General features: G+C 36.7%; 1 protein-coding gene across 1 annotated transcript in view; it reads left to right on the forward strand.

The window, feature by feature from the left end:
• The first annotated feature begins 283 nt into the window (after positions 1-283).
• DTWD2 (DTW domain containing 2) overlaps positions 284-19,840 on the forward strand; it is a 101,442-nt gene continuing 81,885 nt past the window's right edge. The window contains exon 1 of the mRNA XM_072416052.1: positions 284-647. Within this exon, the coding sequence (XP_072272153.1) occupies positions 331-647 (317 nt within the window). The 5' untranslated portion in view covers positions 284-330. The remainder of the gene's footprint in view (positions 648-19,840) is intronic.

The following is a 19,840-nucleotide window of genomic DNA, read 5'->3' on the forward strand; positions in this document are numbered from 1 at the left end:
TTCCCTAGAGGTAAAAAGAAGACTCTTCCACATATATGCTGGTAAAGTCCCTGATCTGATATCATCCGAATAGCTGCTATTTGTCATTGTGCTTCAGGTTTTCAGTTACCGATAACAAGATCACTGTATACTGGTATAGTAAACATTAACATAGTAATTGTATAACACTTGAGAGCAAATGGCATGTTGTTGCGTCTAGAGACAATTATTTAAGAAAGAAATAGCTACTGTTGTTGTCCCTTGTTTAAAATGTATTTCTAATGATGTACATTTTCATTTTTAGACATTCAGCATAATTGGTTTGGACTGGTTAAAGTACCTGAAATAAAAATGTCAGAAGATGCAGTGCAGAGCATTGAATCCACGGCATCCGACGCGGTTCTCCAAGTTACAGCCAGTGATTGTGACTTTCATTGTGACAATGCATGTGATGACTCTTGCTTACTTGTAATCAAGCAGAATTCAGGTTGCCAGGAGCAGCTAAGCAATTCTCTTTGTGAATTAGAATTGGATGAAGTATGCAGGGATTCATGTAATACAGATGAAGCAAATGGGGACTTTTCAGATGAAGAAGCAGCCATTCAGGGACTTTCTGCTCTACCTGTAGAGAGCAGCATATCCAAAAGGGCCCTCTGTGCAAAATGCAGGTGAGACTTCTTTAACTGTCTGGTGAGTTTTTTCAGTGCTATTGATCTAAACGCCATAATATAGAACCTAAAGTGAACTTATTTCCCATACATTAGGTACAAAGTGGCACAACTGGTAACAGAAGGCCCCGTATTAAATTTAGCATTGTAAGTTCCACATGTACAGAGGGGAATTGTGATACATCATTGCTTTGTTTTGACACATTGGGCCCGATTTATTAAAGCTCTCCAAGCCTATCATGAGAGAACCTGGGTGATCCTGCAGTCCTGGAATGGACAACAATTTGCTGATGGCAAATGTTTTAATTCCCTTGCCAGGTTAATTCCAGGTTTGCTGGATCACTCACATGTTTTAGTAACAGTTTAATTTTAACTACTGTAAATGACACAGACCAAGTGCATGAAAAGTGGGATTCTTAGTATTTAGAAGTGTATTTATAATTTTATATGACTAACGACTTTATAAATAAGCGGTTTAAATAAAAATAAGAGGTGCAGTACCCCTTACCTCATTATACATGAGATGGTCTGTGTACATTTCATGGTATACCCAAGAATTTTCCTTAATCCCTGTGCAACAAGAATGAAAAATACTTGCGTGATATGATCACTGCAATATATTAAAATGATGTAATATACAACAACTGCACAGGGCAGTACTGTTATTTCCCCAATTGCAAATAAATATTAATGCTTGCTTTTTTTTCAGCAGCCTTAGAAAGTGATAGCAGATGCAGTTTAAAGTAATTTTTCAAGCACACACAAATTATTATTGTTAATAAACAGTATTTTATATAGGGCCAATATATTCCACATTGCTGTACATTGAATAAGGGAACCTTTTGGACTGCATTTCTATTCCAGATTAACAATTTACTTGTAAATGCAGGGTGACGATGACCATCGGGCAACTGCCATCTTTAAAACGAGGTCGGAAATGTCTGCATATATATTTGTCTCATGACAGGTACCATTGAACTATATAGGGGTTAACCTCAGATTGCAAGGCATGATTGTTATTAAAGTATTAATCAAGATACTTTTAGCACAGCAGAGGTTGCCTGGGGTCGATTTGACAGTTTATATTCCTTATAACTGTCAGGCCTAATGTGTAATTAACTTTGAAATGACCTGATGTTACATATATATTAGAGCCTGGCCCTCCTGACACTATTGATTTTAGTGGTGTCAGGATGATTATATTATCTACTGCTTATGGTAGTACTTTAAGAACATATTCTGGTTTTAACCCAATGTCTAATATTGACAGATTGTATTTGCTTTTATGCAGAATGCTATATAGGACTGACTGGATAGGGTGTAATGTTAGTTATTCTTTTTACAGTATAGAGTAAAATGTGCACTCTATGTATGTCACACCATATAGGGGTTCTAGCTATGGCTCTGTTATGATTTATCAAAATTTTATTTCATATCTAAGTCTTCAAAAGAATGGGGATTGAAGTTTTAGTAATATTGTTTATTACCTTCATATGGGGAACCCTTGAGACTTGACTGGTCAAACTGGTGCTCTTTAAAGCATAATAGACCCGCAATATACTCTCTTTTCCTGTTTCTGCTGTTGGGCTCTGTCATTTTTTTCCTTCTTCTTTTCTTTGATACAGTCTTGCAGTAGTATGTTACCGTGGGCAGCACGGAGGCTCAGTGGTTAGCACTCTGGCCTTTGCAGCACTAGGTCCCAGGTTCGAATCTCGGCCAGGGCACTATCTGCATGGAGTTTGCAGGTTCTCCCTGTGTCTGTGTAGGTTTCACCTGGGTACTCCAGTTCCCTTCCACATTCCAAAAACATGCAGCTAGGATAATTGGCTTCCCCCCCAAATTGATCATTGTCTGTATTAAAGACATAAGACTATGGTAGGAACAATTTATTGATTGTGAGCTCCTTTAAGGGACATGTTAGTGACATGACCATGGGCCTTTGTACAGCGCTGTGTGATATGTTGACGATATATAAATACTGTATAATAATACCTTTAGGTGGCATATAATTGCCTGAATCTTTTCCTCAAAGCCCTAGCGACTTGTTTAGACTGACATTTGCCGTTCACTTGTAAAGTTTTGCCAGTGTGTAACTTTATAAATGATTCACGGGGGCTGTCTGTCAACTACCCATCAAAGTGCTCGGTGGGCTGCGGCTTATTGGTTGCACAGGAACCACTAATACAATGTCACCCGGTAGCCAGTCCGAAAAATTCTTTTTTCCTAAATCACTTTAGCAGTAAGATTTTTAGAATTTGCGCATTTGTTCCTGTCCATCCTTGAGTTTTGTGTGCTTCAACCCATCTTTCCATTTTTTATCACCCGTTGCATTTTAGGAAATCAATAGTGTGTTGAAATTTAAAAAAGAGTCCAAAAAAGTATGTAAAAATATTAGCAAAAGGCACACTGTCACTTAGCAATACATACACATATACATGCAAATATACCTCTGAGATATACCAAAGCGCTGTACAAAGATCAGCGGTGCACTCACATGAGTCTGAGTCATATGTCTAGCAATTTTAGTTTAAATGTTTTAATGCGTTTCCGAGTGATCACATGCATGCATGCATGCATACATACATACATACATACAAATATAGCTCTGACATATAGCAAAGTGCTGTACAAAGATGACTGGTGCACTCATATGAGTCTCAGTCATATGTATGGCAATTTTGGTTGAAATGTCACCATGCCTTTTCAAGGGATGGTGAAACATACATACATACATACATACAATTTTTTATATATATATATATATTTATATAGCTCTGACATATATCCCATAGTGCTGTACAATGAAACCCTGAGCTAGACCCATCAGTCTCTGTACAGAAGAGCTGACACTCAAATATCCCCCACAGTCACACACTATTATTATACATTTATATACCGCTGACATATACCACAGCGCTGTACAAAGATCAGTGGTGTCATATGTCTAGCAAGTTTGGTTGAAATGTGTCAATGCATTTTCGAGTGATCGTGGAACGTAGCATGTTTGGTTGAAATGTCTCCATGCATACACACATCCAAATATAGCTCTGTGATATAGCACAACGGTGTACAAAGATGACAGGTGCACTCACATGCGTCTGTCATATGTATAGCAAGTTTGGTTGAAATGTCTCCATGCGTTTTCGAGTGATGGTAGAACATACATATACACACACACACACACACACACACACACACACACACGCATACATACATACATACATACGATTTTATATATATATAGATGGCTGGTGAGTCATAGTCATAAATAGGCACTAAAAGCTGTATACACTAGTCTCATAATTGTCCTGTAGCTGTACCCAATGCAGATTTGCTAAAAGAAACACTAACTGAAGCTTTACCAATACTGTTTGTACTGTTTTCCATTGACTTTCTTGTGAAAATTGTTCAAATCTGTATAAAATCTACTTCACTGATTTGTTTCATTATCCTCAAGTAAGTAAGCGTTTTGGAGCAAGGTTCTCAATACAGGTCTTCTGCAAATATTATTATTTATTAGTATTTATATAGCACAGACATATTACGCAGCGCTTTACAAAGTCCATAGTCCTATCACTAACTGTCCCTCAAACAGGCTCACAATCTAATGTCCCTACCATAGTCATATGTCAAAAACATACTCTAAGAACAATTTTTCAAAATTATGCAGTTAATTATGCAAAACATGTGTAGGAAAACAATTAAAAGTTCACAAACCATGATAATCATCCACTGGTCATCAAAGATAATAGCTATATAAAAAATATTTTTTTAGCAGTCTTACAGTGGTAATTAGAGGCATTAAATTAATTTATGCCTGACCCCAAAATAGAAACGTTAAAAATATCTCTTTTTTTTTTTTCCGGTGATTTAAAGTTGTGCACTGGTTTCAATTGTTACAATATCTTCAACACTTTTGAGTCCAGTTAGTTTATTACCAAGCAAGCCCCACTAATCCTACCTACTGTCTTTTATATTTATATTGATTTACATTATGTTGAAAATACAGGGAGACTGAAAAAAAAACATAATAGTGTCACACATTACTAACACAATCGGTGCATGCTATGAAATGGAAAATTATTTATTGATCGCTATCTTCTACACTAAGGAAAACCATTTCATGCTACACAAAGGTTGGTAATGTTAACACTTAGATGATTACCTTCTAACCCAAAATACACAAAGTGGATTCTAAGTATATGTGCTGACATTACATGCCCATCCTTATGTTGTAAACAGAGCAATTACTTCTTTATTGTGCTTATTGTCACACTCCACTTCTTGTTATATCTTCTGGTGAATACACATTTCCTTTCACACTTTTTTTATTTATTATTACTACGTAGCTACGTAGCAGTGTAAAAAGTATTCTAAATGCCATCACTGAATATATGTTTAAAAAAAAAAAACAAAAATTATGGTGAGGGTGTCCTGAGCGTTGTAAGCATACAATTCTTGCAATATTCCACCACGCAATCTCATCCCCCCCTTACTATCCGTCACCCTTTTTCTGAATCCTTAATATTGAATTGCTACCACTAATAAATGATGGAGTTGGTGAACCTGTACATCAGTCTAGGAATGTCCATCTACATTCCTATGTTCCGGTGTTTGCCCTTAAATGTTCATTCTTTGCTTCATTGAGCTTTTGCAGGTTTGGTGCTCTAAGGTGGCCAGGTGTTGTTCTTGCCTACCCAATGGTCGCATTGTGCTGGGTGAATTTTTGTGTTATTTTCAGAATGTGTGTGAGTCTCGGGGATTCCTGACTAGTAGGCTTTACATTCAGGATTGATACTCTGGCATGAATTTTCATCACCGTTACCCTTCAGCTGGCCCTTGCAGTCTGTTCCAGAAACCATCACTGTATACCAAGTAGTCTGGTACTACTTTTGGGGTCCCTTTAATATTACTTGGAAGCTTGGAGTAGTTGGAGGGGTAGAGCCAAGCTCAGCTTTTGAGAGAAATCCAAATTTTCTTATGATTTATGTAACCTATTTTTGACTCTACAGCACATTTTAATATTTAGCCATGTGTTTATTAGGTACCCTTTTTAATAGGCCTAACTATACTTTATATTTTTATTGTATATTTTTTAATTTAATATGCACAGGTTTACGCCAAATTATTTAAAGAAAGCTCCAATAAAGTTAGGTATGTTTGTTTAAGGTGAACTAGATATGACCCTAGAGCCAGGTAACCATTTATAATAATGCAATTAGAATTCCCTGCTATTGCTGGTCAACTTTTTACAAATTATAGTTGGTTGGCTGTTATCACACCCACTAGTATAATGTAACCCCTTTCACTAATATTAAAATAAAAAAAAAAAAAACTAAAAGGAGCCCCCTGTAAAAGGAGAATTGGAACACTGACTTCTTAGTTAAATGTTATTTTTTTTCTGCTGCTGGGCACAATAATGATTCCTGGATTTACCTGGGTATTCCTAACACTCCATTGTTATTGGAACTTTCAATCCAGCAATAGCTCAGCATACCACTGGAAAGCAGAAGTACACCTGTAGATAGATATTACCGCCACCCACCAGAGACATAAGTGATCCTAAAATTTTAAGTGTCTCTTCACTTTTGTTATTCTAAGAACAGAAGTAATAAATCAGGGAAACTAGCCTCTACTAGCATAATAGATGGGCGTCTAGTAAGTGTCGATAGAGAAGTTAGTAATTGCAGTTTTCATGTTTCTCTGTCTTTATGTAATCAAAAAATTATTAGATAGCAAATAATATTTTTCTGCATAGTATCATATTTATATTATAGACAATACCAAATAGCTCTAAACTTTGTTTCACCAAAAACATTTTTTGATGAGTTTGAGTTTTGTGAGTCAGATCTTCTAATTGAAGTCAATCTTTTTTTTAGCAAGCTTTCAGTTGTGTTCTGGGCATCCTTCGGTTACATTATGAAACAAGGAATTGTGTGCTGTGAGCTCACCTGTCTAAGAACAGCAGATGGTGGAGATGCAGGGCCATCTGGAAAACAAGGTTACCAGCCTAAATTTTTTTTGTTTCCAGGGCAGCCAGATATAAATAATATATGACTAGGTGATAAAAAAGACATTTCTTGAAGGACTGTATCTCCAAGTCCAGTCTTGTTAATTCTACTAGAGATTTGCATAGCTATTTTCTGGTCTTTAAGTTACTGCTAAGATTGCTAAATTGGGGTGCTGGATATGCTTTGTGGCACTACTACAATTTGCTGCCATCAAACCTTTACAGCTCTTGTGTACAAGATGGAAGTCAATGTAGTCCTATTGATGACTATTCTGCCATCCTGGAAATTTCATAAGATCAACTGAGGTGTCAGGTGAGAAAGTGGAGTATTGAATATTATCTTTGGTAGGGTAGTGAAGTAATAAAGGTTGAAGAGACATTCGGCTGGTGTTACTGGGGGGAATAGAGATATTGAATGGGAGTCATACGGGTTAGGAGGGGCCGTCACATGGTGCCACAGGGGGTTGCTGATGGTGCCTACCCTGCCTTCTTTGGGTAGTGGACCCTGCTGCAATCTCTTATCTATGTAATTGACATTCATATGCTAATAGAAATGGTAATTTATCAGAGTAGGCTGCTTTATTGCATTTCTTCCTAGTTCAGTTCTAATGCTCCTAGCCTAGTGTAGTTGCTTTTGATGATTTGCAGATCAGCATGAGCACTTTGATTGAAATGTGGATTTAAATCCTCAGTGTGTGTATTTATATGTAAAATGTGTGTGGATGCCGGGGCATAGAAGTTTAACTGCTTCCAAATGACAGTATAACATAAAGCATTTGAGAATCACTGCTTTGAGGCTGCATAAAAATACATAGAAAATTCAGCCTGCATTTTCCGTTAAAAAGTTTTTCTTATTTTACTTAGATTGCTGGTGTGTGACTTGGCTTCACTATACACCTCATAAACAATGTACAAAAAACCAACATCAGCACCAGGACTTTGTGTAAACTTGATAATGGCCAGCGGTGCCTCTGCAAAAGTAAAAATAAAACAAGATAATGTTGTGTTTAACAAGATACAGCTTTGCGTTACTTTTTTCCTATTTAAATGGGACAGGTGTTTATTTGATATGGAATTGATTGTATGTGCTTTGATATATTTGATATCATCTGTGCAGCCCTATCCACTAAGATCTGTAATATTAGACACTTTCCCAAACTATGGCAATGTGGAAAAATAGTGTTCAATGTAATGCAACATATTAATGTACATTCCTTTTGGCCAAAAGCATATCTAAACCCAATACAAAAACGTAATATGTTTCACCTTACCAATCTTTAGATGTGTTGGTTGAATGTTAAAGTGGACCTATTACCTGAATTTTTACTTTACATACAGTAAAAGGGTAGACAACCCTTTTATGTAAGGTAAAAATTTATGTAAGGTAAAGCCTCTTACCTTCTGTCTTTTTTTTTTTTTTGCCATGGTGTCAAAGACAGAATGGGAGCGCAGAGCCCCATACGTCACACATCTCAGGCATTAGCAGAAGGAGCTTTTCTTTAATAGGGAAAAAAACCCTTCAGAGGGATTAATGGATCTGCAAAAGTAAAGGTGAGTTTTTTTCTCTTTGTTAAGATAACTACCGCTTTAAAGATTTGAAAATCCCAATAGGGTTCTGATGTGACTCTCATACATTTTCTTTGCTGTTTTGTGCTTTTGCAAACTAAAAATTGTAATATGTACAGATTTTGGCTTTGTTGATGCAGTTTAAACAGACCCCGTGAAAGTATAACTAAAGTGTAAAGCAAAAATTATTTATTTTATGCCTTATCGGTACATTACTTCCTATACTCGTTCTAACAATAGGTATTCAATAGGCCCCCATGAATACCCCATATCTTTTGTAGAAAAGTGCATATCTTTAATCCCTGTGGCTACAATTCATGCTCTATTCATAATGTCTACATTTGCAGCCAACTCACTGTGCTATAGAGAGCTGAGACTACAAGTGTAAACACCCTCATCCATGATACACAATGCAATGAATCAAGGGCCATGGGACATAGGAAGCTAATGTTGCAGCATTGCTGCTATCCTCTAGTGTTTTCTCAAAGTTAGTGAAAACCACCATCAGCCCCTACACTAACTTCATAAACACCTATTGAAGGAATATTAATAAAGAAAAATAATATATTACTTATTAGTGATTGTATGCTTGTTACTCTTTATTAATGAATAAATTGGACCTATCACCACATTTTTAACATTGATATAAAAGGCTGGCTATCCACGGTGGTAAAGATTGGAGGGGAAACCCACAGCTTCCTTGGATACATACTACATGTCACATATCCCAGGAGGCTGTGGGCTGCTCCTTCTGCACATGTATGATATTGGGCATGCATCATAAGGGGCTTTCCTAGAGTGTACAAGAAAAATGCTGGATCTCACGCTTGCGCAGTGTGAAATTAGGTGACATGGGCAAAACCTGGCAAAAGAAGATGGTTAGGCCCGCTGTTCTGTCCGCACCAGTAATAATAAAGAAGCTGAAACAACAGAATTGTGACAATAGATCTTTTTTAAGCTTTCTACTTCCCCAGCTTTCATGGTGGAACAGTAAATAATACAGCTTCCGCTGAAACTGCCTGCATGCCACATTTATAGTTTTAGCACATTACATACTTCAAGAACTTATGTGGAAGAAGGGACCTTCTCAATATTACTGTAATATTAATACATTGGGAAATGTATATATGATTAGGACTCATAGACATGCAAGATACTACTAGATGTCTCATTGCTCCGAAACTTTCCAATCGGCGGGGAAATCCGTGTGTGTTAACAAGGGTCTTTTTTTAATGACCTATTGAAAACTAGGCTGAATTTTTCAGCCTTTAAACTTTTTTTTGTAACTGAATGATAGAAGTTTTAAAACTGAGAGGAGCCTGGTGACCTTGCCTTTCTGGAAGGTGAAATTGCTGCAAGTTTTAGAAATCAATTAATGGTCTGTGAGTGAAAAAATAGTTGCCTGTAATAACTCTCTTGTAACATTATTGTTCAATCAGTGACCTTGTACTGTTTTTGTTAAGAGTTCATTGGAGGATCAGAACTGGTTGAGCAAGACTATGTAATTTGTTGTGATTGGAGTTGTTATAAACCTGTTGGAAAATCAGATTGACAACCATTGTAAAGTAAAGCCAAAGGCAAAACTAAATCTTTCAAAATTAATTTTTGACTTCTGAATTGGTATAGTATTTAGGTTGCTTCCATGTAGCCTAAATATATATATATTTAACCTGTTATTGCAATGTTGTCACAACTACACAAGCATCCGTATAGCTCTAGTTGCCAGTACAACTTCTATGCAGCCCAGCTCTACATTGGCCCCAGTGGAAAGACACTGACCCACAATAGACTTCACTGAAATTAAGATAAAGTAGTTATAATACCATGTCATTAAACACTAAAGTATTAGATGTCCTTCAAAATTTTATATATATATATATATATATATATATATATATATGCTAAAAGCTTTATAACCAAGTAGTCTATACAAGAGAGTCATATTTGCTCAACAACTGTAGATAATTATAGTGGAATATATTTTACATTTATGCTAATGGTATTCAGGAAAAAATGATGTCTGGTAGGAATGGCCGCCAGCAGATCAGCATGGTTCAGTATTGGAACTTCAAGGAGCTTTATCTACCAGCTTCCGGGCTCCTGATCGTTTTCAAAATACTCAATAAGATTTCTCTGTAGTACAGTATAAACACAACACATCCACAAACTTTGGGTACTTTGGATTTTCCAGTAATTTCATTCCTGATATTATCAGGAGTTCCAATAGGCTTTTGTGTCTAATTTGAAGCAGAGCTGATCCAGCAATGTACTGTCAGATCCTTCAACAACAGATAACTATATTGATAATCGACTGAATTGTGATTATCAATCACTATATGTGAGCACTTGTTACACATCAGCATGGATCAGGTTAGGGGAGAGGTCCCAAAAGGGAATTTAATACAAAAAAAAGGTAAATTCTCAAAAAAAACCCATAAAACAACCTAAAGTTTTTTATTATACTTTACATGCGAGTGCACATGTTGAACATGAACAGTCTTGGTATTATTCTGTCAAGATCAGACATACATAGTCACACAAAGCACCCCACAGAATACTTTCTTTTATGGAGCAATTTAAAAAAAAAAAAAAAAAAAAAAGGAACCCTAGCACCATACTTTGTTAGCATTTCTAGGTGTGCATTCACAGAGTTTGTGGACTGTAAGTAGACCACAAAGTACAGGGACCACAGCAATGAGGATCTGAATGGGTGACACTGGCAGGCAGATGACCTTGAATGATGTGTTTAAGTGGGGCAGACCATCTTTATAGGCAGGTAATAGTTCATTTCTAGTGGATTTGGGGTAGTTGTGCATCGTCACTAAAACCCTAGATCGTGGCCTGTGTTGTTCTTGGACAAATCAGGACCTGCTCATGACTGGCAACTTCAAAGAAAATATGAGCTAAGGTTGCTTAAAAAAAAAAGGTTGGGATTCACTGTAAATGAATGGATTCACTGAAATTTCAGCTACCTGTAACTAGATCTCTAGCTATCTTATAATAAGTGGTACTTTGCAATGGTTTGTAATAATTTTCATTGAAAACAGAAGTATAGTCTGCCTATATTTTACCTTTTCTAGTCCTTCTTTTGCTCACTTATTAAAATGCTATTTTTTTTATAATTTTCTTTTTTTCGTTACATTCCTAATTTTAGATCCAGTGACATAATCACCAGGTTTTTGCTATGCAGGCAGATCATGATGGTAGGATGGGTTGAGAGGGTGCTGTACATGATTTACTGAAAACCGGAAGCTTTCACAATTGTCACATGTGATGCTTGAGCCTTTATGAATAAAGAAAGTGAAATCCAATGAATAAAGAAGGCCGACCATAGATAGTCCACCGTGGAAGGAAAGTAGGGGCTAGAAAATGCTTGACGTTCATCAGCCTGGAAGTGAGTTGGTGTTCTCTTACTTAAATCAGAATAGGCAGTCTCCGTACAGATAGGGAACCTGCGCAATTATGCAACAGTCAGGGTAAGGCTGCAGTTTTGCTTCACGTTAATTTCATAGGTTGGTTATAATCCATTGCTGTACAGAGAACTGCACCAAAAGTCACTGCTTGACAAATACTGTGATTGTCTCTTAAAAATTGCTCCTAGGCACATTAGCAGTTGAATAAGGGAACCCAGGAGCAGCTAATTCATTGTTTTCTACTGCAGGTCTGAAATTAGCCCTATGCCTCTCAGTCTTCTCTAATGAGTTGCTGTACATCATTTGGGCAAATCAAGCCAAAGGTGGCAGTCTTATAAGTAGGTAAGTATTCCAGATTAGCAGTAGACCAAAATAGATAAACCCACACTGGAACATAATATCTATGTGCTAACTATTTTCTATATGCCTAACCACATATGCAAAGAAGAGAATAGATGTATTTTATGATCAGACATATACTTTTTCCCTATTTTAGGACATTCGTAGCCAGTGGTTTTGGATGATTTGAACCAGCTCTTGTGGTTTACTAACCTTTTACTTTTGTGAAACAGTTTTGTCATTTTATTATTCTCTTTGATTTCATACACCCCACTGTAATTTACTTTGCTGTCACTCTTCATATTGTCTGCCCAGTGAATCGGCACTTTTTAGATTCATGCTTGAAGCACACTATTTGGTGATTTGTTTGTTATGTCTCTGTTTATGTATTGCACCTTGAAAATACACACCAATATCAGACAAACCATGCATAGTAAGTAATGCTGAAAATAAGATTGTAAAAGTCTCGGGAGAAGCAGCTGGTGCTTCTAAATCGGATTAGTAGGTGGTCTTCTTCCAGGCATAAGATCCTGGCTGCCCATACTATATTATGTATGAGGCTTATTTGCATATAATGGACCAATGCACCATGTAATGCAAAACTAGATTTTAGATATGTATATAATCTTAAAGAGCTATGGCAACTGTGTGGAACTACATTCTTGTTTTTGTCCCCTGTGGACTATCCTGTAACCATGTCCTGCTTATATATTTATATAGTGGATAGACAGCAGTAAAATTGGATGTCTCCTCAACTAAGCATTATTCATGATTCAGATAAATTGCTTTTCTTTTCTGAGCATTAGGTTTCAGCCTCCTGAACAATTTTCCTAGCCGTTGTCTCATATGATTTTGCCTTATTTTTGTATAAATATTGGTGTTTGTACCATTTTTAACATATTTCCTTTTAATGAATCTGAACAGAAGTGCTTTGTTTTGTTTTTTTAAATACAGAATAAAAAGTTCCACATAAGGTCTGATACATATTACACTGTCTTGTTTGTTACTATGCTATTTTATATGTCAAGCCCTATACTTTATCGGTGTAGTCATGTATATAAGGAGGTATATAATACCCCTTGCTTTGTCCTGCCTGTTCCTTAATATGTAGAGGTAGTGATGTAGTAATAGGATCAAAGAATCAGTTTTTAAGTGGAAATCGGAAAGGCTTGGTTTTCATATCTTCCCCCTATATTACATTGTCCCCTGAGAAAGCAGAGGATTTAATCTGTGGACTGTGTCGGGAGATTTACAGTTTTTCTTCTGGATGTATACTTTGAAAGGGTATTGTGTTTCATTATCTCCCTATATTTGAAGATACGTAAAATGAGAAATAAAATGCATTAAGGATAGATGTAATCTACCACTTACTTTGTAACCTTAAATGATGCATTATGAGATTCATGTTTCTTCATATGAAAATAGATTGTATATAGCCTGATCTGGATTTGCTTATCTTAATTTATCATTTTATTAACATTTTTCATACCATTAAATTCCTAATTTTCTAACTTCTCAGTGAATTGGTCATGTTTTTTTGTGAATTTATAGGATGTGGCACTCCAATAAATGAGTTGATTGAGAAGTTCAAATTTACCAGGCTATTTTTGTGTTGTTAGCAAAAGAGGGAATGTTTATTATTTTATATATTTCTTCTTTATGTTAAATGCTAAATATATGTTTATATTTCAATTTTATTTACATTTTTGATTACTGCATTTAGGCTGGGTCTACACAGACATTTTTAAAAACGCATGTAAACGTTCCTATTGCATTTGTATGCATTTTTATGCACTTTTATTAGTGTTTTAAAGCTTGCCTTTAAAATGCTGGAAAACGCCTATGCCACGTTTTCCCACATTTTTTCGCGTTTTGCACACGTTTTCCCCGCATTTTTAACTAATTTGCATATTAAGTGCTCAAAAGCACAGGAAAATGTCTCATTAAAATAAATAGAAGCGTTTACCTGCGTTTTGGACGTTTTCCAGCTTTAACCCAGCGTTTTAGTTTATAAATGTTGCAAGCAACGTTTAAGATAAAGCTCATAAACGTGCCTCAAGGAAATGTCCTGGTGTAGAATAACCCATTGTAATGCATGGGAATTTTAAACAAGGGCTTTAAAAGCCTCAGGGTAAATGCTGGGGAAACAGTCCGTGTAGACCAGGGGTCGGCAAACTTTTTGGGCTACTAGGCCATTTCAGGAGGTCAAGAAGGCACACTAGGCCAGAAGAAACTAAATGTCCAAGGAAAGTTTTTTTTTTTTATTTTTTCAACCGTGACTGCAAGCGAGCAGCCTCAGTCTTCTGCTCATCCGCGATGTAGTCTCTGTACATGTGTGCGTGCTTGGCGTTGAAATGCCCCTTGAGATTCAACCGCGTGAAAGTGCTGTTCGTGTCATTGCACACTAAACACAGGGCTTTGTTGCCGCGTTGGACGAAGAATAATTCCTCAGTCCATTCGGGGTTGAAGACACGATGTTCGAGGTCAACCTTCCGGAGACTGGTAGCTGCTCGTTGCTTCTGCTCTTTAGGCACCGTAATTGGGGTTACTGTGCGGGTACTCAATATCGATGATATCACGGTAACACAACAGATTAATTAGACCAGATCCAACAGTAAATAACTATGGGGGTGTTAGGCCGGACTGGAATACAGGCTAGGCCGTATCCGGCCTAAAGGCCAGAGTTTGCCTACCTCTGGTGTAGACTAAGCCTTAAGAGATTGCAAATATTTAATATACCCTTGTTTTCTAGTCATCCGTTACAGCTGTACTTTTCTGTTTATTTGTTTACCAGGCTAATCCTAAGTGCTTTGCTTGTTAAAACCACAAAGGGCTCAAAAGCTGAATCTGCAAACACACAACTGACTTTAACCGAGAGACCGTTTGAAACCAAATAGCTTCTCCTGTATCTTGGTCTCAGATATCTTTTTTTTTTTTTTTTTTTTTCCCCTTTCTTTTGCCTTTTATGCCCTATTGGGGAGATCTCCCTTTATTTCCTTGAGACACAGCACTGGAACATCCATAGTGAGAGAAAATATCCTGATAATTGTCAATAGAACGGACCCCCACCCCAAGTTCCTGTAAAGACCATTATTTCTTCCTGGCCTGGCCAGGGTAAATAAAAAAAAAAAATTTACCAGCTAGTGCACAAATTCACAAAAAAAAACTGATATTTTAACACCTTCCCTACTATATCCAAAACTGCTTGGGCTTTATCTGTTCTGTAAAATATAGTTTATCCATCCTTAGTACTGTTTTCCTTTTGGTATTAGGCCAACCAACAATTTCAAAACTTTCACGTTTTCACGTTATCAGTTAAGCTTCCTTCTTTTAGTTATTATTAGTTTCTTGCCTTTTTCAGGAAGCATTGTTGGAGTCTATCAAGGCATACAGTAGATCAGGGGTCTGTCGATGTACCGGTAATGGGCCAGTTCCCTTTTCTATAGACATCAGCCCAGGGTAGAAGTAATGGTACACTTTTGTTGTGATCTGTGGGAAGATCAGTACCCTATTGTTGGTAAGGGGCTGGTAAAGGCAAACAAGTCACAGACTATTGGTATAGATTGTACGCTTGCTTCTTTGTGCTTCCTTACATAATTATTGTCCAAATAAACTATTTTTGTTAACTTTTCTAGTTGTTTCATATACTCTGCTTGTTATATACCTGCAGAAACATGACGTGCAGTCTTGTAAATAATCACTAGGTGGAAGTATTGCACCAGCCAGTGCAGAAGCCATTCATATTATTCCCCTATTTCTGGAATTGTCTTTTGTTTACCAGTACATAGCTGATACAGTCATCCTTAAGTGGTTATTTTTCTTTAAAATTATGTGGATTTTTCCCCTCTTTTTGGCGTAGCGGACTATACATTATCAAATATTTAAAATATCACTACACAGTAAACTTGAAATGTATTTTTTCATATCCTAATCACACGTCCACAGATCCTTGTATCTGAGATCTTGTGTTTAGGCTTTGAACATTCTTCATATAGTAAAACCTAAATCTATTCATATGATGGACCCACAGCAATTTTGGCACCGCAAGAGGCATATCGTACTTACTCTGGTTTTCGAGAAAATCTTGTGTTAAGTGAATAGTGTGTTGCTGCAAAGCATTTGAGCACCAATTTACTTGGATTTGTCATGGACCATAACATTTGTGTAAAATACAATAAAATGTGTACCCCATGCAGCTCAGTGCCCAAGTAGATTAGTGTTAAATGCTCTTACTTGGGTTTACTAATTGAGGTTTTTTTGGCACATGAAAGGATCCGCCTTGTCATGGAAAGCATAGCAAATATGCATTTTAATGGCAGAGGAATTCCATAGATCAGGGCTGGACAAATTATTCTAAAAACCAAGAAGCAGCAGGCGCATTGAAGGTGCCATTGATGTGTCCCTTTTGATAGCCATCATTTTTTTCTCCTGTTGCTTAGTGAACTTGTAGGATTTTTGTAGCCCTAAAATAAATGTTTGTTTTTGGACATGGTACTTTGGATTAAAGACACATTGTTTGTTAAGAATTCTTATAATATTGGCTCCAAAAAATGTATTTTTTTTATTCTGCTGGGTTCCCCATGGATTTATGTGATTGTTTTAAATGTTCAGTCATGTTGTAATACAGCAAGCTATGGCCATTGTCTTACTTCTGACTATCCTACCCCTTGAGTGCTTACATAAAGACGTTGCTTCCCATAACCGCAAGTATGTGTATGTTTGTGGCTAGCCTTATAGGAGGTATTTAAAGAAAGAGTAGCAAGTGAAAAGTGCATGATACTCTTCTAGAATATCCTCCCTATATAAAGTGCTGTACATTAAATAGGGGTAGCAAATGACAGACAGATATAGACTGTGGCACAGATGGAGGAGGGGACCCTCCCCAGAAGAGCTTACAATCTAAAAGGTGGGGGAAGTATCACACAATAGGAGAGGCTGTAAACTCAGAAGGGGAAGGTTCTCTTGTGTTTTTTTTCTTGCTATATATTTTGTTCGATATCTGTCACAAGGGTGTTGCTTACTATCTTTGCATTATGCACTATGCATTATGTTTTTTTTTTATATATACTTTATATAGCACCAATAAATTTTGTCTTTTTATCTGACATTACAAAACCTTATGTTTATATTAAGAACTAAACACCCCCATGAAGGTTGGGAATGATTGACTAGCGTAATAAATTCCTAAAGTAATGAGTTGGAGCTCTATTTATAAAACAGGGAATCGGACATTCCCTCAAACATTCTCTTATCCTGTTTCGCTGTTTTAAAAATTGAACCTTTAGTGATTTATTGCTAAATGGCAGGTAAGTGATAATGGAGCGACAGTGTATTGTGGCATACATGAATTCAAAGAGATAAAAATCTGCTTGCTGTAGAGGAGCATCCCTATGTAGTGGGGCACATGCTGTAATAATATTGATTTTGAGATATGTTTAGAGAAGTATGTCATTCTGCTAGCAGGCAAGAAATAGGTTCCATTCCCTCCATGAACATCTCCACTTTAAAGGTGAACTACTGGTATAATTGTATTGTACATTATTGTGTACAACTTGGTTTTTTACTCGTGATATATCACATGAGTGTTTATTAGGAAGGAGCGTAGAAGATTAGAACAAAGGAAAAAAAAACACCTGAAAATTTAACTAATACCAATATGTTTACCAGTTTGTTACAAAGCCAGTTAACATTTTCTGAGATGTGGAGGCATATTTATAAAGTGATATATGTGTAGCGATGTGATAACAGATTATTTTATTGTTCTGTTTTTAACTTAAAGGCCACATTTATAACACTAGATTTAAAAGGGTGATCATATTTTGTGTGATGTCAATCAATGATTAGATCATTATACTTTGATTCAAGGTCTATTTACTTGAGTTGAGAAACTGATGGATGTATTTGAAAGTGTTGTTTGTTTCACTTAAAATGCATAGGTATGGGTAGCCATAATATTTCCTGGAACGTGATGGTAACTACCAGGTAATCAATGTTTAGTTCAGTGGTTGCCAACTTTTTTGGTCCTGCGGACCACTAAAGCCACCAGCTTCCGACCGCGCATGCACGGGGAACCGGGTGCCACTCAAAGGGGGAGAAACCTCCTCCAGAGTGACGTCATTACGACATAACTCCGCCCATTCTTCCATCGCAGATCTGAGCCTGCATTGGGAGAGTGGGCAGGCTGTGTCCAGGGACACAACCCGCCCACTTCCCAGAGCCCAGGAACTGTGCAGGAGACGTGGTCCCCCAAACTTTTTGCGGCTGGCACTTTTATAGAAAAAATTGTGTGAATTTTATATCTGCAGGGAGTTTAGCTTTTAAAGTGAACTTTTCACTGTGAGATATGTGAGCTGCAATTGGTGACCTGACTCTATAAAATCCAGTCGGCCTGGTTGGTGTTCTGAGCCTCTAGCCTTCTGAGTCACAAAGAATGAATATGCGGCCCCAGTGCCGACCTAACACTGTACATCTTGGCATGCGCTTATCTGCATGCTTGTTACAGGTGTGTGACTGAGACTAATGAAACCAATACATTAGCTTTACATCTAGGAAATTTGCATTTTTTAAAAAAAAAATTACAATTCATCTGTGTGATTTACTGCTACTTTTTATGTGTGGTTTTTAACATACATTTTATAGATGCATGGCATAGCAAATTTGTTTTCTGTTCAAGGATAATGAAGGTCCACAGTTCACAACCAGGAAAGCTACAGAGTGCATTATAATTCACAGTAGCATAATATGTTATTTATGGTGACATAAGTACATTTTCACAAAAGATTTTTACATTTAAGCTACAGCAGAGCAGAATAATGTATGTACATTTTGTGAGCAGACCTGTAGATGATAATGAGATACTTTTTCTTTAAATAATACCAACCAGAGTTAAGTATCATTTTAATGGTTAGTTTTAGTAGTTGGTATGTTCTGGAACTGATATTTTTCATTTTCTTTTACTATATGTAAATAAATGTTGTTCATTTAATTTAGAATTTTTCAATACATTGGGTTTCAAGAGCATTGTGGTTTATGAAAGAGCTTCAGAAATTGTTCCCTTTTTAGACATCATGGGCCTGGATTATTAAAGCTCTCCAAGGCTGGAGAAGATATACTTTTAACAGTAAAGCTGAGTGAACCAGCAAACCTGTATTTGATTTCTTAAGTCATTATCTGTTTGTTAGCAAATGTTTTCAGTCCTGGACCAGATCCATTCCAGGTTTGCTGGATCATCCAGCTTCACTGATGAAAGTGTATCTTCTCCAGCCTTGGAGAACTTTAATAAATTAGGCCCACTGTCTCTAACAATTAGGATGGACCCTAATTAACTAAGGATGAAGGGTGTGTTTTGCTCTGGCTTATTTACTTGTGTGTGTTAGTTTCAGCTTGAGTTATTGAGCTTGTTAATAAGTTTAGAAGAACATTTTTTTTCTGAAAGAATTTTGAATCTGGATTTAGAGGTTAACTATCTAGAATGACGCTAAACATACCAAGGCACAGCTACAGCGATTTTGCCTAAGGGAATGCACAAAGTCCAGATAAATTTAATAGACACCCAGGACCAGATGTTCACTACTGAATCCTGTTGGCAAACATTTTCGGCCCCATAGGAATATGGTCACCACATTTTTATGGTTTATGGGCTCACCCACCTAGAAAGCAAACTCACCAGATGACTACATTTATACAGATAATGGTTAAAAAAATTGATATAGAATGATACAGATAAAAGCTCCCTCCTAGTCTCTGGAGCCTACAGGCTGATGGTAAATCCAGCCATGCACTTACCCCAAAGACTTGTGTTTTAATTGAAGGTGGTTTTACCTAGTACTGATTCAAGTGGAAAAATAAACCAACAAAGAAATATC

This window comes from Pyxicephalus adspersus, chromosome 6 (assembly GCF_032062135.1).
Source record: "Pyxicephalus adspersus chromosome 6, UCB_Pads_2.0, whole genome shotgun sequence".
NCBI classification, from domain to species: Eukaryota; Metazoa; Chordata; class Amphibia; order Anura; family Pyxicephalidae; genus Pyxicephalus; species Pyxicephalus adspersus.